A 15,406-nucleotide genomic window follows, 5' to 3' on the forward strand; every position below is an offset into this window, starting at 1 on the left:
CAGAGGTAAACAGTTAAGCACGCTCTGCACGTTAGTCGTTATCATCACAGCCAACATAATCATAACCTAGAAAATATCCTGTGAGAAGAATCTTCAGGTACAAATGCAGAATCTCATATGGCTAAGAAGTCAATTTGTTCAGTAAAACTAGACAGACCACTATCTTAGTGATTATTTTATTTTGAATTTTAATACCTCACTGAGATACACTAGAGACTATCTATTCTGCAACAATAAGAATTTTTATTTGTTGAAATAAAAAGTAATATAATATTTAAATGATTGCAGGGCATAAATGAACATTAAGACATAAAATCCAAATATAAAGTGTGGCCCTTACCAGCATGCTGATTTGAACAAATCAACTCCAAAACCACACTTTTTAGATACTTGATATTTCTAGATCAGTATCTCTCAAATTTCAAGAGCCTATGAGTCACCCAACGATCTTATGAGAATATAGATTGTGATTCAGTAGGTCTGGGATGGAGCCTGAGGTTCTTTGTTTCTGACAAGGCCCCCAGGTGATGCCAACAGTTCTGGTACCTGGAGTAATCTTTGAGTAACGAGGGGTTAGATGACACTTGGGAATTATTGCTAATTATATTGTGTACGATAAAAACATTGTGGTTATAAAGGAAAATGCCCGAACTTTTCAGAGATGCTCAAGGAATTACACAGCAGTGAAATGCTATGATGCCTGAGATTCACTTTAGCAGGTGATTAAAAAAAAAAATAGATGAAGCAAATGTAAGAAAATTTTTACCAGAGAATCTGGGTAATGGACATTTAATTATTAATTGTAATATTCTACTTTTGTGTGTGTTTGAAGGTCTTTATAATAAGACATTTTAAAAGTATCCTTATAAAAATGTAGGAAAAATGTCCATAGTGAACTTGAAGAGCACTGTTATGTTCAAGATTTCTCTTAGTCCTATTTTATAGTTTCTCTTTTACAGGCAAAGAAAATATTAACTTCAGGGAGTTCTTCAAAATAACCATAAAACAGTTAACTTTTTTCAAACTTCCTTTTCTATTTCAAGGTTTTAAAATGTTACTATTCAAAGTTTTACATCTTTAACTTCCTTCAAACCTGCTGCTAGGCTTGTCTGGTTTAACCAAGAAGACCTACTCATGCTTCCTGGAACTTTTAAATACTTACTTGTGATTTCTCTGAAGCGGTTTCAGAATGTGATTCTTTTGTGACATCAGTGACACTTACAGGTGATACTTCAAATGTCACATCATCTAGGCCTGGGATAGATGACAACTGAGAAAAGAAAATTAATGTTGGCATTTGAAGATATTATTAGCTGCTTAGTTTATATTTATATTATTTTATAATATAAACATATAAATATTTAGAATATTTATTCTTCATTACGAGTAAATATTTTATTATATTTATATATTTATATCATTTTATATTATATTATTTATATTAGATGCTTAGTTACTATTAGCTGTAAGTTTCTAAGTGTGTGCATTTTTGATAGCTACCTTAAGTTTTTAAGCCTATAGAAATAGGGTATATAAAATCTCATCTTTGGTGTCTGAATTCCCCATGCTATAAACTACTTAAAAGTGAAAGGTATTCACAAATAAAATATTTTCAAATAATTTCTCATAAATCTAACTTCACTCATAACCATTCTTTCCCTAGGAATTATTTTAAAAAATATAAGGAATCCTAGTATAAGAAATAAAAGCATGGGTTTTGGAGTCAGACTGTGTAAGGTTAAGTCACAAGCTATGTGACTGTCTGTAAATCTCCTTAATATCAATTTTCTCCCCTGGAAAGTGGAGATAAGAAAACTTAACTCACAAAGTTGTAAGAAAATTTTTATTAAACATATTTTGTAGAAAAAAAGTCCTTTGCAGCACATTTTAAGTTTGTTATCTGGGAACTGACATAACTTCTGTCATCACATTTTAATGTCTGACATAGCTCATTATTTTTTTCTTTCTTTAAACATTTACCACTAAATGTTACTAAAATATGTTATTTTTTCATAGACAAAAGATGGGCATGCTGTCAAGTGGTTATGTATTTCAGGTTGGATTTGCTGGATCCAAGCAAACACTCTTTTCAGATTTCATTCTGATATCAGTGATAGACATTTGTCAGATGTTTGGCTAACTTTAGGAATTAATTTTATGGCTATGGAAATAATTAAGGCTAATTGGTCCATACAATATCTTAACTTGTGACTACGGACTCTAACTCAAGAATTCCCCAAACATTAAAATAAGGCACATACTCATAATGAAGAATAATGAAGAGAAAAAAAAAACAATGGTAGTAAGATCTGAAGCAGCAATACTCATTGAGAACCACTGACTGCTGACAGTACTTAGCACAGTGCCCCGGCCCAAATAGTTCCAAGTAGGTATGGCTGCTAGGAGATTATGTTCAACATGGTCAAGGCCAGGTACCCTAAATTTCCAAGCTACAGAAATGTTTTGAGAGAAATGTAGTGGCTGAAGTCCACAAGATATAGAAAGCACAAACTAGACATTCTGATCCTTATGCTAAAGCTTTAGCCATTTTACTTTCTCATAAATATTCAAAATATATTTTTAGATTAATTTTTTATAAAAGGGAAAGTCACAAGAATATACTATTATATAATTATACTAAGTATTATCTTATAATCAGGGAAAACACTGAACTGTAAGCTTTAAAATCAAAACTTTATTTTTGCTAGTTATATTGTGTAATTTATTTTTTTTTTCTTTTTTTTAAAGATTTTATTTATTCATCTGACAGAGATCACAAGTAGGCAGAGAGGCAGGCAGAGAGAGAGAGGGGGAAGCAGGCTCCCCACTGAGCAGAGAGCCCGATGCGGGGCTCAATCCCAGGACCCTGGAATCATGACCAAAGCCGAAGGCAGAGGCTTTAACCCACTGAGCCATCCAGGCACCCAAAATATTATGTAATTTCTGACATCAAAATTGGTACTCTTCATTAGCATTCAATATATTTACAAATAGAAAATAGCTGATATTTTCTCCAAATTTTGCTCTGGAGCAAAATTTGAAGTTTTATGTAATTTTTACTGTGTTATCAAATGATTACTATAATTGTGAATTTTCCATCAAATGAAGTGAACGACAGAACATCCCGATTTGTTAACATGTTACTCACATGCTTTTGACTAGAATAATGAAAGAAATTTCAATTCATGTGTACATTTAAACAAACTCAGTTAACGGTTCACAATGAGTATCATTTTCTTTGTAATTATAATGAATTAAGAACAAACAAAAAAACACTACACCACCTCACAGATGCAGAAGCTAAATTGAATTCATTCCCAAATGCAATTAAAGTTAAGTATGACTGAGAAAGTGGTATATGTGGAGCAAAGTTTATACTATAAGTTATTCAGAAATACAAACCTTTGCATCCAAAATATTGAGAGTTGTTTCAATTTGCTGGATACGAAGAGAAAGGTCTGCCAGTTTCTGGAAAAGAAAGATTTGAACATAAGAATAAAGTCTGATTGAAATGAACTCTTAACAGGATAACAAAGGGCAGATTTGAAAAAAAAAAAACACAAAAAACTATGGTTTAAGTATTAGTCATTTTCTAATACAGTATTCTCTTATTTACATGAGTAGGAATGGGAGCTCAAGGATTCTGTTATCTTCATTAACATGTTTCATAGCTACTTTATAAAAACTATATTCACAGATAAGCAAAAATTACCTTATCAGCCTTAACAAAGTCATTATGACATCCATAATCAGTCACCGGGACCAGAATGTAAACTTCTTCCAGAACAGAGATTTTTGTTCACTGTTATAGACCCCATGCCCAGAACAGTACCTAAAACTTAATAGGAGTCTAATAATTATTTGTTGATGAATGAAGGAACTCTTCATATAAAACAAGAATAAAAATTAGCTCAACACAGCCTGGAACAAGATCCGTCTTTTTAAGTTATTTAAACAAGTTTTGCAATTAGCATACATAATTAGTCCCAAATTTAAATTTTTTAAGTTTGAAAATTAAAGAAGATGAAATTAGAAGATGAGTCAGTTCAGGTTGGAAAGAAATAAAACAAAGAGAAAAAAATCAGAGTACTAAAAAGCAAAAGGAATTAACCTACCATCAAAATCCAAGATAAAACAGAACCAAAAGCTTACCATGCTCTAGTTATTCTGTACAATTAAATTACCCGTACGTGTGTGTACTATTTACAGCCACACAAATAAAAGTAACATCATAAAATATGATCCACAAGAGCATTTACTTAAAACTTTCTAATCCTAAACATTATTATACTCTGTAATACAGTCCAAGAGCAGTTGGCACATTTACCAGTTGGCAGATGTGTGGCACTGTGACTGCTTTCTGGGGTATTATCAAGATCCTGACTAACTCCTAAGCAGAATTTTAACACCCCCAAGAAATGGTCATTTGAGGGCACCCGGATGGCTCAGTTGGTTAAGCAAATGCCTTGGGCTCAGGTTATGGTCCTGGAGTCCCAGGATGGAGTCCCACATCCAGCTCCCAGCCCCATGGGGAGTCTGCTTCTCCCTCTGACCTTCTCCCCTTCTCATGGTCTCTCTCACTCTCTCTCTCTCAACTAAATAAATAAAATCTTAAAAAAAAAAAGAAAAAAAAATGGTCATTTGCGCACATTTAGAGGGGAAAAAAACGAAGGCAGCCACAGTGGAGTTAGAGCTTTTAAGATGAGCACCCTGGTATCTACAAAGCTATAATTAAGAAATAAAACATTAGAACCTAGTTTAAAAAAAAATGTTTATTTATTTGAGAGAGAGAGAGAGCGCACAAGTGGGAGGGGCAGGGAAGGAGGAGAGAGAATCTCAGGCACAATCTGTGCCCAGTGCAGAGCCCAACTTGGGTCTGGATCTCATGACCCTGAGATCACGACCTGAGCCAAAACCAAAAGTCAGAGGTTCAACCGAATGTGCCACCCAGGTCCCCTAACATCTAGGCTTAAATGGCACTCAAGGATAAGTTTAACTTTGAGCTCTAGCATTTGCTCACATAAGGCTTTAATGTAAACATAAATACAGGTTTATAAATCATTGTATGAATGAATTCCTCTCCAAATTATAAGTGTGTTCTTGGAAATCATGGAAATTAAACTTTTGCAAATTTCATCAGTTTTTTAATTCATTACAGAAGCTTAATAATTGCAGAAATCCTACAATAAGTTAATTTATAAAGTGAGATAATTTCTAGCTTATCTAAAACTACTTGTATTGGTTGGATTAAAATAAACAGAAAAATATGAATTAAAATTAATATTTGTTTAGATATATTTATATAAATGTACTTTTTTTATTTAGAGAGTAAGTGTCCTTGAAGGGGGTGAAAGGGGAGTGACAAAGGGAGAGGGACAGGCTCCACACTCAGTAAGGAGCCCAAAGCATGACCCTGAGATCATGACCCAAGCCAAAATCAAGAATCAAATGCTTAAATGACTGAGCCACACAGGCGCTCCTATATAAGTAAGTGTACTTTTAAGCAATAATCACCATTATTATAAACATTTGAGCATTTACCTTACTATGCTACACTGTGTATGCAACATATCATTTGAAATCTCACACCAAATGTATAAAGCAGGAACTGTTATCATGCCAATTTTAAAGAGAGAAAACTGAGTTTTTATGCAAGTAAAATAATCTGAACTCAAACATTCCAACTCCAGATACCATTTTTGAAAGAATTTTAAACTGTTTGAAAGAATTATACCTTGTTAAAACATGATGCCATAGACTGGGTGATGACAATGTGTCAATATAGATTGTAACAAATGTACCATACTGGTGGGGGATGTTGATAGGAAAAGCTGTGCTCTGTGAACTCAGGGATGCAAGGAGTATATGGGGAACTCAACACTTTCTGCTTAGTTTTGCTGTGAACCTCAAACTATTTTTTTTTAATTTTAATTTTAATTTTTTTAGCTTTTTATTGTGTTATGTTAATCACCATAAAATACATCATTAGTTTTTGATGCAGTGTTCCAATATTCATTGTTTATATACAATACTCAGTGTAAACTTTTCCAAAAAAGTTTATTAACTAAAAAAAAAAAAACCCAAACCCCAAAATCAAAAACAAAACAAAAAAACCTCAAAACATAATTTAAAAAACCAAGATGGAAAATTCCCAGGCAATGCATAAATAGAATTTTTGTTAATGAAAGCTAAGAAGTCATCAATCCAGTTCTCCCAAAGACTAATATGCTACTGTGTAAAAAAAAAGGAATCAAATTATTCTGATATAATTTCCTAAAATAGATGCTGTTTATCTGGAAGTATTTAAAAAATTTTTCAGGGTTAGATGATAAAACTAAATTGTCCTTGAATGGATACTCAAATACACATGATAGGTTAAGGATTTTAATATAAGACTTGGTAAACAAGCAAATAAAGATGAAAATATTTATTTGGAAAACTACTTGTTGATAAGGAAGACTAAAGAGGCTTGGAAAAAAAAGGTTATACTTTCTAGAGCAGTAATTCCTAGTTCTTTTGGAAACAGATTTTTTTAGAATATCACCCTTTTGCTTTGACACTCACTTTACCCATTCTCACCTATGATTATCAAAACCTAACCAAAATAAAATGACTTTTCTAAATAAAACAAGATCACATGAAAGATTTATTCATGCAAGACATTAACAATGATCTAAACATCAATATATTTTAATTTATAATAACTTATTTCAATATCTTTGATATCTAATCTAATAATAACTGTAATAGTGAAATATAAGGAAGTTACTAATTTAATATAAAAAGATCTATGATTTCTGCTGGCAAGAATCTCTCCTGTAATTTTTTTGATTAAATACTTTTATAAGATTTTAATTAATTAATTAATTAATTAATAGCATGTGAGTAGGGGCAGGGACAGAGGGAAAGGGAAAGAGAATCTCAAGCAGACTCCATGCTGTGTGTATAGCCCAACATGGGGCTGGATCCCACCACTTCGGAGATCACGACCTGACTGCAAACCAAGAGTTAGACCCTTATTTGACTGAGCAACCCAGGCGCCCCTTTGTTGACTAAATTTAAAGAAAATGTGAGGGGCGCCTGGGTGGTTCAGTGGGTTAAAGTCTCTGCCTTCGGCTCAGGTCATGATCCTCTGGGATCGAGTCCCACATTGGGTTCTCTGCTCCGCAGGGAGCCTGCTTCCCACCCCCCCTCTGCCTACTTGTGATCTCTGTCAAATAAATAAATAAAACCTTTAAAAAACAAAGAAAGAAATTGTGAACCTGAAATCAGAGGTAAGTAAAAATAAATATAGAGGTTTTTTTCCCTGTCCAAGTTCATATACCCCAAGCTTACAACCAGGATATAATTGATTTTCTCAAAATCAGATCAACAAAAGGCTTTTCCTCCTGGCTAGGGAAGATTTTTGTTGTGGATATATCATATTATTTTATTATCCATAAAGGTATTATCCATCTTTTCTAAGGCTGGATCTTGAGTCTAAAATATTAAACATGTTAAATATGTTAATCTGGATTCTATAATTTAATACTCTAATATAGGACATATTACTGTATCACAATTTTGAGGTCCTTGAAGTATATAATCAGTATCTTTTGCAATCCCTCACATTTTATTTTATGCATTTAAAAATATTAATTTCATTTCACTGGACTGCCAAAGGGTCCATGGCAAAATTAAGAACCACTGCATTTCTTCTTTTTTCTTTAAGATTTAATTTTTTTATTTATTTGAGAGAGAAAGAGAGAGAGCACGTGTTATATGAGGGACAAAAGGAGAGAAACTCAGACTCTGGGCTGAGCAAGAAGCAAGGAGCTGGATTCCATGACCTGGAGAACATGACCCAAGCCGACAGCAGACACTTAACTGACTGAGCCACCCAGGAGCCCCAAGAACCTCTGCTTTTCAAAGATAATTCAGCATAATGAATATTTTTGAGTCTGTTCCCATGTAATTATTGACATTACATACATAAATATATATATTTTTAGAAAGCCATTGTCACTTGACAAAAGTGTACCTGGCTTCATTTTTGGGTTGTTGAAGTTCATTTCTGAGATTTTTATGCCTCCTGCATTTTCCTTCCAAAACTCCAAACCACTCAACCTTGGCTCTATTGACATTTTGGGCTGGATAATTCTTCATTGTAAGGGGCTTCCTGTGCTCTGCAGGATATTTAGTAGAATCTCTGACTTCTACCCCCACTAAAAACACCTCTAGATATTGCCAAATCTTCCTCGGTTGAGAACCACTGGCTAAAGTGTAGATGATTATGGATATAAGAAACATGATCAATGATAGTAACTGTAAAGTTACTTGAAAGTTCTAGCAGAAAGACAATTGAAAGGTAACAAGTCTTTCCCATCCACTTAACCATCCGCTTATCTTTGCTAAGGATTCAACAGACGAATGGATAAAGATATGGTCCATATATACAATGGAATATTATGCCTCCATCAGAAAGGATGAATATCCAACTTTTCTATCAACATGGATGGGACTGGAAGAGATTAAGCTGAGTAAATTAAGTCAAGCAGAGAGAGTCAATTATCATATGGTTTCACTTACTTGTGAAGCACAAGGAATAATGGAGGATACTGGGAGATGGAGAAGAGAAGTGAGTTGGGGGAAATCGGAGGGGGAGACAAACCATGAGAGAATGTGGACTCTGAGAAACAAACTGAGGGTTTTGGAGGGTAAAGGGGTGGGGGATTCGGTGAGCCTGGTGGTGGGTATTAAGGAGAGCATGTATTGCATGGAGCACTGGGTGAGGTACATAAACAATGAATTTTGGAACACTTAAAAAATAAATTAAATTAAAAAGAAAAAAGCAAACCTGAAATATCTTGGTTTGGGACAATAAGGGAATTTGCAAAGTACCTGAAGTTTGCCAGATAAGCTGAAAATTTCTTGATTTATCACCCACCTATTTCTAAGGTGGTGCGTTTTATTAAAGTGAAAAAGAAGATGAAAGGAAGAAATATGGAGTTAATAGTTGAACATGGAAACAAAAATAAAATACTGTGGCTTTTCAGGTTTGTAAAATACCCAGTTTGCAGAAACATTTTAAAACAATGGATCCCTTGGTATATCACACTGGGTTGAATATGTTTTATAAGCCAGAAAGGGATGCAACTGATGGTTTTATTAAGCTTCATCTGACACTTAAGCCCAGCAGTTGTGAAAGTTATAAAACCAGTTATAAAAGTTGTAGCAGTAAATATAGTTTTAAGCAAGATTATTTGGCTGAAGGTTAAGTCCAATGGTGTGCTTAAAAACTGGATGCAGATGATAAGCACGATAAAATTTTTTAGGTTATATGAGTATTCTCAGTAATTTTTCCTATTTTTAAAGAATTTAGAAAAAAGAAATAGTTTGGATTATTTTTTTAATTTTTAATTAAAAAAATTATTTTTTTCTTTTCAGCGTAACAGTATTCATTATTTTTGCACCACACCCAGTGCTCCATGCAATACATGCCCTCCCTAATACTTAAAAAATGATTAAAAACTCCATATTCTAGGGTTACAAGTCAGAGTCAAAATAACACATGTGATTGCCCTGTTTATAGAATACCTTTCACTTCAAAATTCATTATAAGGTTAAATTTCTGCTCAGTTTTATCTGCGATATGCACAGAACTTGCATTGCACTCCTCATTCCATTCCATTTTAAATTTGCACACCCAATGGAATACCGTAAGATTTTTCTGATTAGGGCCAGAATAGAAATGCTAACTGGGGATTTGTGAAGGAAGAACTTTGTAACTTGGGTCTGATTCAACTACTTTCCTTTCTCTGTCTTCCAACCTTTCTTCTTACCCTGGTTCCAGTCATCAGAAGAGTTACAAAGTACCCTGGTATTTTTTAAAAAAGTTAAATTCTTCACTTTTCTTTTTATTAGAGAACTCTAAAACTAGTATTAGTGATGAAGAAAGAGCCCTAACCATTTGCTTCAAATTTACTTCCAGGTTGAGTTTAGCTGTGACTAAAGTTGTTATAATTTGGGTTTGGTTCAAACCAGATTATGGGAAAAACAAAAAACAAAACAAAACAAAAAAACCCCAGGTTTTTTCTTTTCCCCCAATTCACTTCCAATTTTTAAAAAATAACATCTGAGTTTCCTTTTTTGTTGAGGGAGACATAGTCATTTTGGCTTCTGTTTAAGGCGGCTTTAACTAAACAAGGACCAATGAGTCTAATAGGTGCTATTAACAAACAACAACCCATTTTGAAAAATCACTTTGATCTTAATTCAAAGAGAAAAAAAGGGCACTTGATGTTTGAATACATATATTATATCCTTGGGATTTATCATATCAAAAAAAAAAAACACCAAATGGAACATGGCATACCAAAGAAGAGAATACAAATCTAAAAAATAAATTCTGAAATAGCTCATTACAGTCTCTTATTTGAAAATGATGTAAACATGCCTCTCACCCAGATCAGAAGGTGCAATATAAGAGAAGAGTGAATCCTTTCTGGTTTTTCCTGTTATTAGGTGTGAGTGTGTGAGTGTGGGAAAGTAAGAATAGTGACTACAACCATAAATACCATACACACAAATATATGTTGATTGAATAAAGACTAAGCAAATAATTTAAATCTTTCTACATTTCAACTTCTGTATTTCTAAAAAATAGAAAATTGGACCTCTCTCAAAGGGTTGGTCTGTGATAACTGAATACATGTAGAACACTTAGCACAAGGCCTAGCACAGAGTAAGCACACAATAAATACTACTGTCATCACACCAAGCAAACAGTCTACAATTGACATAAATACCCAAACTGCTAAAATATGAATTGTAAATAATGAGTTAGGGTCAACCCTAGACTACCATTCATTAAGGATAAAAAGGCAATAAATTACCTTTAAACTTCAAGGGTTTTTGGTCAAGAAACTTCTCTCTAGGATTCAGGAAGAGCTAGGGAATAGTGATACATTCAAAACAGTTGAGGGAAAGTTGAGAGAGAAACAGAGGGGGGTTAAAGAGTGAATCATGTGGCTTGGATAATGCATAAGCAATCATTAAAAAACAAAGGATTATTGTTATATTTGATCTAGTCTCCAGTAAATAGCACTCACTTCCCAGGCAGCGTAAATTATTAAGCACGGCAAAGGTGAGGGGCTACCCCTGCCTCAGGGCAGCTTACCAGAGTTGCTTTCATAGGTGTGTTTGCTGGTTACTGTTTAATTTTTTTTTTTTTTTTAAATCTGGTGATAAGGAGTATGGAGATGGAGTATTTGCTCTTTTCTGCTAACAATCCTTGAACTGATTCTCTCCACCCTATCTACCCTGGTATAAAAACTGAAGGACTAAATCCAGTAATCCTTGGTTTACCGCTCTTTAGTCAGTCAATTCTATATCCCATTTAGAGAGGCCTTGGTATGAGATAAAACCCATGGAAGCAAGCACCTAGCTCTGGGCCTGTTAGATGAAATATAATGAACTGAGTACCTTACTTTATCAATTATCGTATCATATTTCACTTTCTTTTGTTTCAGTGAGAAGGCAGAAGAGATTTGGACTAGAGACTGCGAATTGGACAAAAATAACAGATGTTATACAATAAAAATATTTTCCTGTCTCCATACAATTTTTGTTAATAACAATACACCTAACAAAAACTACTTGCTGAACCTATACCTTATAAGTAAAACAGAATGAATTAAATACTGTTTTAATTCATTCACCTGTGAATGATCTTATTTTATTCCTTTTCCTCCTTTCTTATACCCAATTTCAACTCATGATTCTATTTCTTCCCTATTCTCTTTTCTTTTTAAGAAAAAAAACAAAACAAAACAGGGGTTGCTGAATCTGGTACCCAATCCTTAAGTAGTCATTTGCTGAAAGTATTTTTATTATTTTCATAATGATATTTGATACTAAAGTTATGTTTCCAGGCTACTTCCCAAACCACCTTTTGGATCAAGGAATGTTAAATAATTTTTTTTAAAGATGTTCTTTTTTTCTCTTCCTTCCTTCCTCTCTTCCTTCCTCCCAATCTCCCTCTCTCCCTCCTCTCCCTTTCTTTTTCTTCCTTTCTTTCTTAGAGAGAAAGAGAGAGAGCGAGCAGGGGGAGTGGCAAAGGGAGAAGTAGACTCTTACTGAGCAGGAAGCCCAATGTGGGGGTGGATCCCCAGGATCCTGATCTGAGCCAAAGGCAGACACTTAACTGACTGAACCACCTAGACGCCCCAATAATTTTAATATAAACTGAAAACAATGTGTACTTAGAAATGTAAGACATTGGGGTAAAAGAAATAAGATTTCAAAGTAAAGAAATGGTTTTGACTGTGAAATCTTGGAATTCCTTTTACTCTCTTTAGTCCCATAAGCCTTAGTGAACTATCTCACAAAGGCCTCTTAAAAATTAATTCAGCAGAGGTGGAATGCAAGATTGATGATACAGAATCAGAGAGGATATAAGGTATGTTAACACAATAACTGGGTGACAAGAGGTGATGGTACATGAATATACAGACTGTAATTTTTGGTTTACTCATTTGCCACTTTTTAAAAGTGCAAGATGATTTCTAGACTCTTCATTAAGCCAGTATCCAGACCTACCTCCTCACAAACTGTAGAAAAGCGGTTGAGGAACTGTACAGTGTGCACCACAAACTGGTTTAGAAATGCCACCGTTCTTTTCTGTTGAATAGCTGGCACCTGTGTTATGTAAAAACAAACACGATTTTCACAGGACGAAGTACACCGTGCAAACCCCTTGACATCAATTTTATATATGTACATCCATCTATCTATTTATCTATGTGTCCCTATGTTATAGGAGTTACTGGAAGTACTATGAATAGTCACTAACTTGTTTTTCTAAACTGTGGGGGTCGGGTGTCCGATGAGGACAGAAGTTGCGAAGTTTGAGAAAGGGCGTTGGATTCACAAGTGGGAACTTTAGCAGGTAAAGGCAACACACATAAACACACACACAAAAAAAACCTTGGGGACTAAATAAAAGACGTGGGGTTAGAGGTCACAACCTGCCTCTGCCGCCATCGTGTAAAACGTGCGTAGAGCGACTCTGAACACGGGAAGCAAAGGCTGTGAAAGGCACACCACCCCCTTAGACGGATCAAGAGGGAACCCTCTTTAAGGCGAACTGCGGGACTCTACCCCCTCGAGAGCGGGACCAGAGAGGCCCGGGGCCAGGGACAGACTTGGATATGGAGAGATGGGGTGTCCCTGGGGACCGAGCGTCCTTTCCTCAATCTCCTCCCAGGTTGCCTAATATCAACTCGGTTTTTTTACAAACCTTGGTCAGGTCTATGCCTGACCCCATGAGAGGAAGCCCGTCCTCATCCATCTCCTCAGCGGGCGGGGGACTCAAGGCTCACGCACAAACCCCTCCCAGACGGGGCCCGCCCAACCCGGTAATAATGTTCAAACACCTCCCCCTAGTCCCCGCCTCCGACGCACTTCCCACCGGAAGGAAACTCCTCCGCTCGCCAATCACTCGGGTGCTCCCGTAGAACCCGCCTCTTTACACGGCATTCTGGGATTGGTAGTTCAAATCTGGATTGTGACGTCAGACGCAGGGGCGCGGGGCGGTGCGAGGCTCCGGTTTTAGCAGTAAAGTCATAAAAAGGGAGCAAAACAACAACAAAAAGAAAACACTAAGTCTGGTTGAGGTTATCCCTGCTTACCCCACTCTGTTATATAAATAGCTAACTAATTCGTTAATTAAAAAAAATACACATTTTGAAAACCTAAGTGCTGGATACTCTCCTAGTTCCTTTGAGGAATACAAAAATTGAATTTGCTGCACTGGGAGAGGTTTATGCCCTGAAGGAGGGGACAAAACTTGTTTCCTAAGGACTTAAAAACATGAAATAAAACGTCAGATGCTACAAGTGTGGCAAACGCCGATGGAAACGACACCCATTTAGATCATCAAAAAGATGGGAATTCATGGAAAGATTTCAAGCAGAAGCATGATGGGAGCGACTGAAGAGCTTTAAGGAGGGAAGTGTCATGCTCTGAATTGTAGTTGAGGACAGTCGTTCTGTTTGGCATAAAATAATGAGAGTGACATGAGGGTAGCAGGCAAGCCCGGAAAAGTTACATAGCTGTAACAGTCACGTTTTACTCCACTCTCCTTTACATTTAAACATCCATCTAGTTGTAGGTCTTCTAGCTTCCTACAGCTTTTCAATCTATCTGTAATTTTCCATCTTTATGGCCACATCTCAAGTTCTAACATTGTCCAATGTTACTGCAATAGCCTCTTCCTGCCTCCATCTTTGGTCTCTCCAGCCTACACATTTTATCTGTATAGTGACTATTTACAAAGACAAATCTGATTGTTACCCAGGATATACTTTTGTTTCTCTTTTCCCTCAGTTTAATGTGCTCACAAGGCCCTCTGCATGGGTCTTGCTCACCTTTCTAACCTCACTTCTCACTGTCTTCACCATTTAACACCCCCCAAATGTCTTTACCTTTACATTCTTGAAACCAGGAATTGCTGTGGGGCTTAAACATATTGTGTCCTTTGCCTGGAACAATCTCCTTTGTTCTCCGACCACCACCGCTGCCTGCCTAACTCCTACTTATGTTCCTTTATCCTTGGTTTTCCAAGTTTGAAGACAGTGTGATTGGATGTCATTTTCTTTTTAACCTTCTTGAAATTTGCTGAACTTCTCAGATCTCTGGTTTGATGTTTTCAATAAAATTTTGAAAGATTTCTTGGGCATTAATTTTTTCAAAACAATGTTTTTTCGGTCACATTTTTTTTCCTGGGACTCCAAGATGCATGTATGTTAGATCACTTGATATTGTCTACAGTTCATTGATGCCCTGCTCATTTTTTTCTCCCTGCGTTTCAGATCAGATAATTCTTATCAACCTATCTTAAGCTCACTGATACTTTGTTTTCTAGTGTTCAGTTTATTATGAAACTACTCATCCAATGAATTTTGATTTTAGATTTTTCAGTTCTAAGATGTCTGTTTTTAGGAGTTTCCATTTTTCTCCTAAAATTCCCTGCACCCTTCTTTCCCTGTGTGTTTGTATGTGTGTGTATACACATTTCCCTGTGTGTATATATATATATATACACACACACACATTTCCCTGTGTGTGTATATACGTATATATAATATATAAAAATATATATTTCCCTGTATATGTATATGTATGCATATACGTATATAGTATACAAATATATACACACACACATAGATATATAAATATATATTTTTTTCTTTTTTTAAGAGAGAGAGAGAGAGAGGAGAGAGGGTCAGAGGGAGAATTCTAAAGCAGACTTCATGCCCAGCACAGAGCCCGATGTGAGGCTTGATCTCACAACACTGAGATCATGATAGGAGCCAAAATCAAAGAGACAGATGCTTAACCAACTGAGCCACTAAGAGGTCCCTTT

The 15,406-nt window shown here is 35.5% G+C and overlaps 1 protein-coding gene across 6 annotated transcripts in view; it reads right to left on the reverse strand.

Moving 5' to 3' along the window:
• Nucleotides 1-13,444, reverse strand: part of WASHC3 (WASH complex subunit 3) — a 125,002-nt gene extending 111,558 nt beyond the window's left edge. For 3 of the 6 annotated variants that reach the window (XR_004381112.1, XR_004381111.1, XR_004381110.1), the window contains exons 1-4: nucleotides 13,280-13,444; nucleotides 12,580-12,678; nucleotides 3,403-3,468; nucleotides 1,163-1,270 (exon numbers count right to left, since the gene is read on the reverse strand). Coding sequence is in view for 3 of the 6 variants with exons in the window: in XM_032844329.1 (XP_032700220.1) it covers nucleotides 1,163-1,270; nucleotides 3,403-3,468; nucleotides 12,580-12,678; nucleotides 13,280-13,330 (324 nt within the window). In the remaining 3 variants the exon portion in view is untranslated. The remainder of the gene's footprint in view (nucleotides 1-1,162; nucleotides 1,271-3,402; nucleotides 3,469-12,579; nucleotides 12,679-13,279) is intronic. The other 3 variants (XM_032844329.1, XM_032844330.1, XM_032844328.1) reach the window with 2 other exon arrangements.
• Nucleotides 13,445-15,406: the final 1,962 nt, after the last annotated feature.

The sequence above is a fragment of the Lontra canadensis genome, unplaced genomic scaffold (assembly GCF_010015895.1).
Source record: "Lontra canadensis isolate GAN:19392208 unplaced genomic scaffold, GSC_riverotter_1.0 scaffold150, whole genome shotgun sequence".
NCBI classification, from domain to species: Eukaryota; Metazoa; Chordata; class Mammalia; order Carnivora; family Mustelidae; genus Lontra; species Lontra canadensis.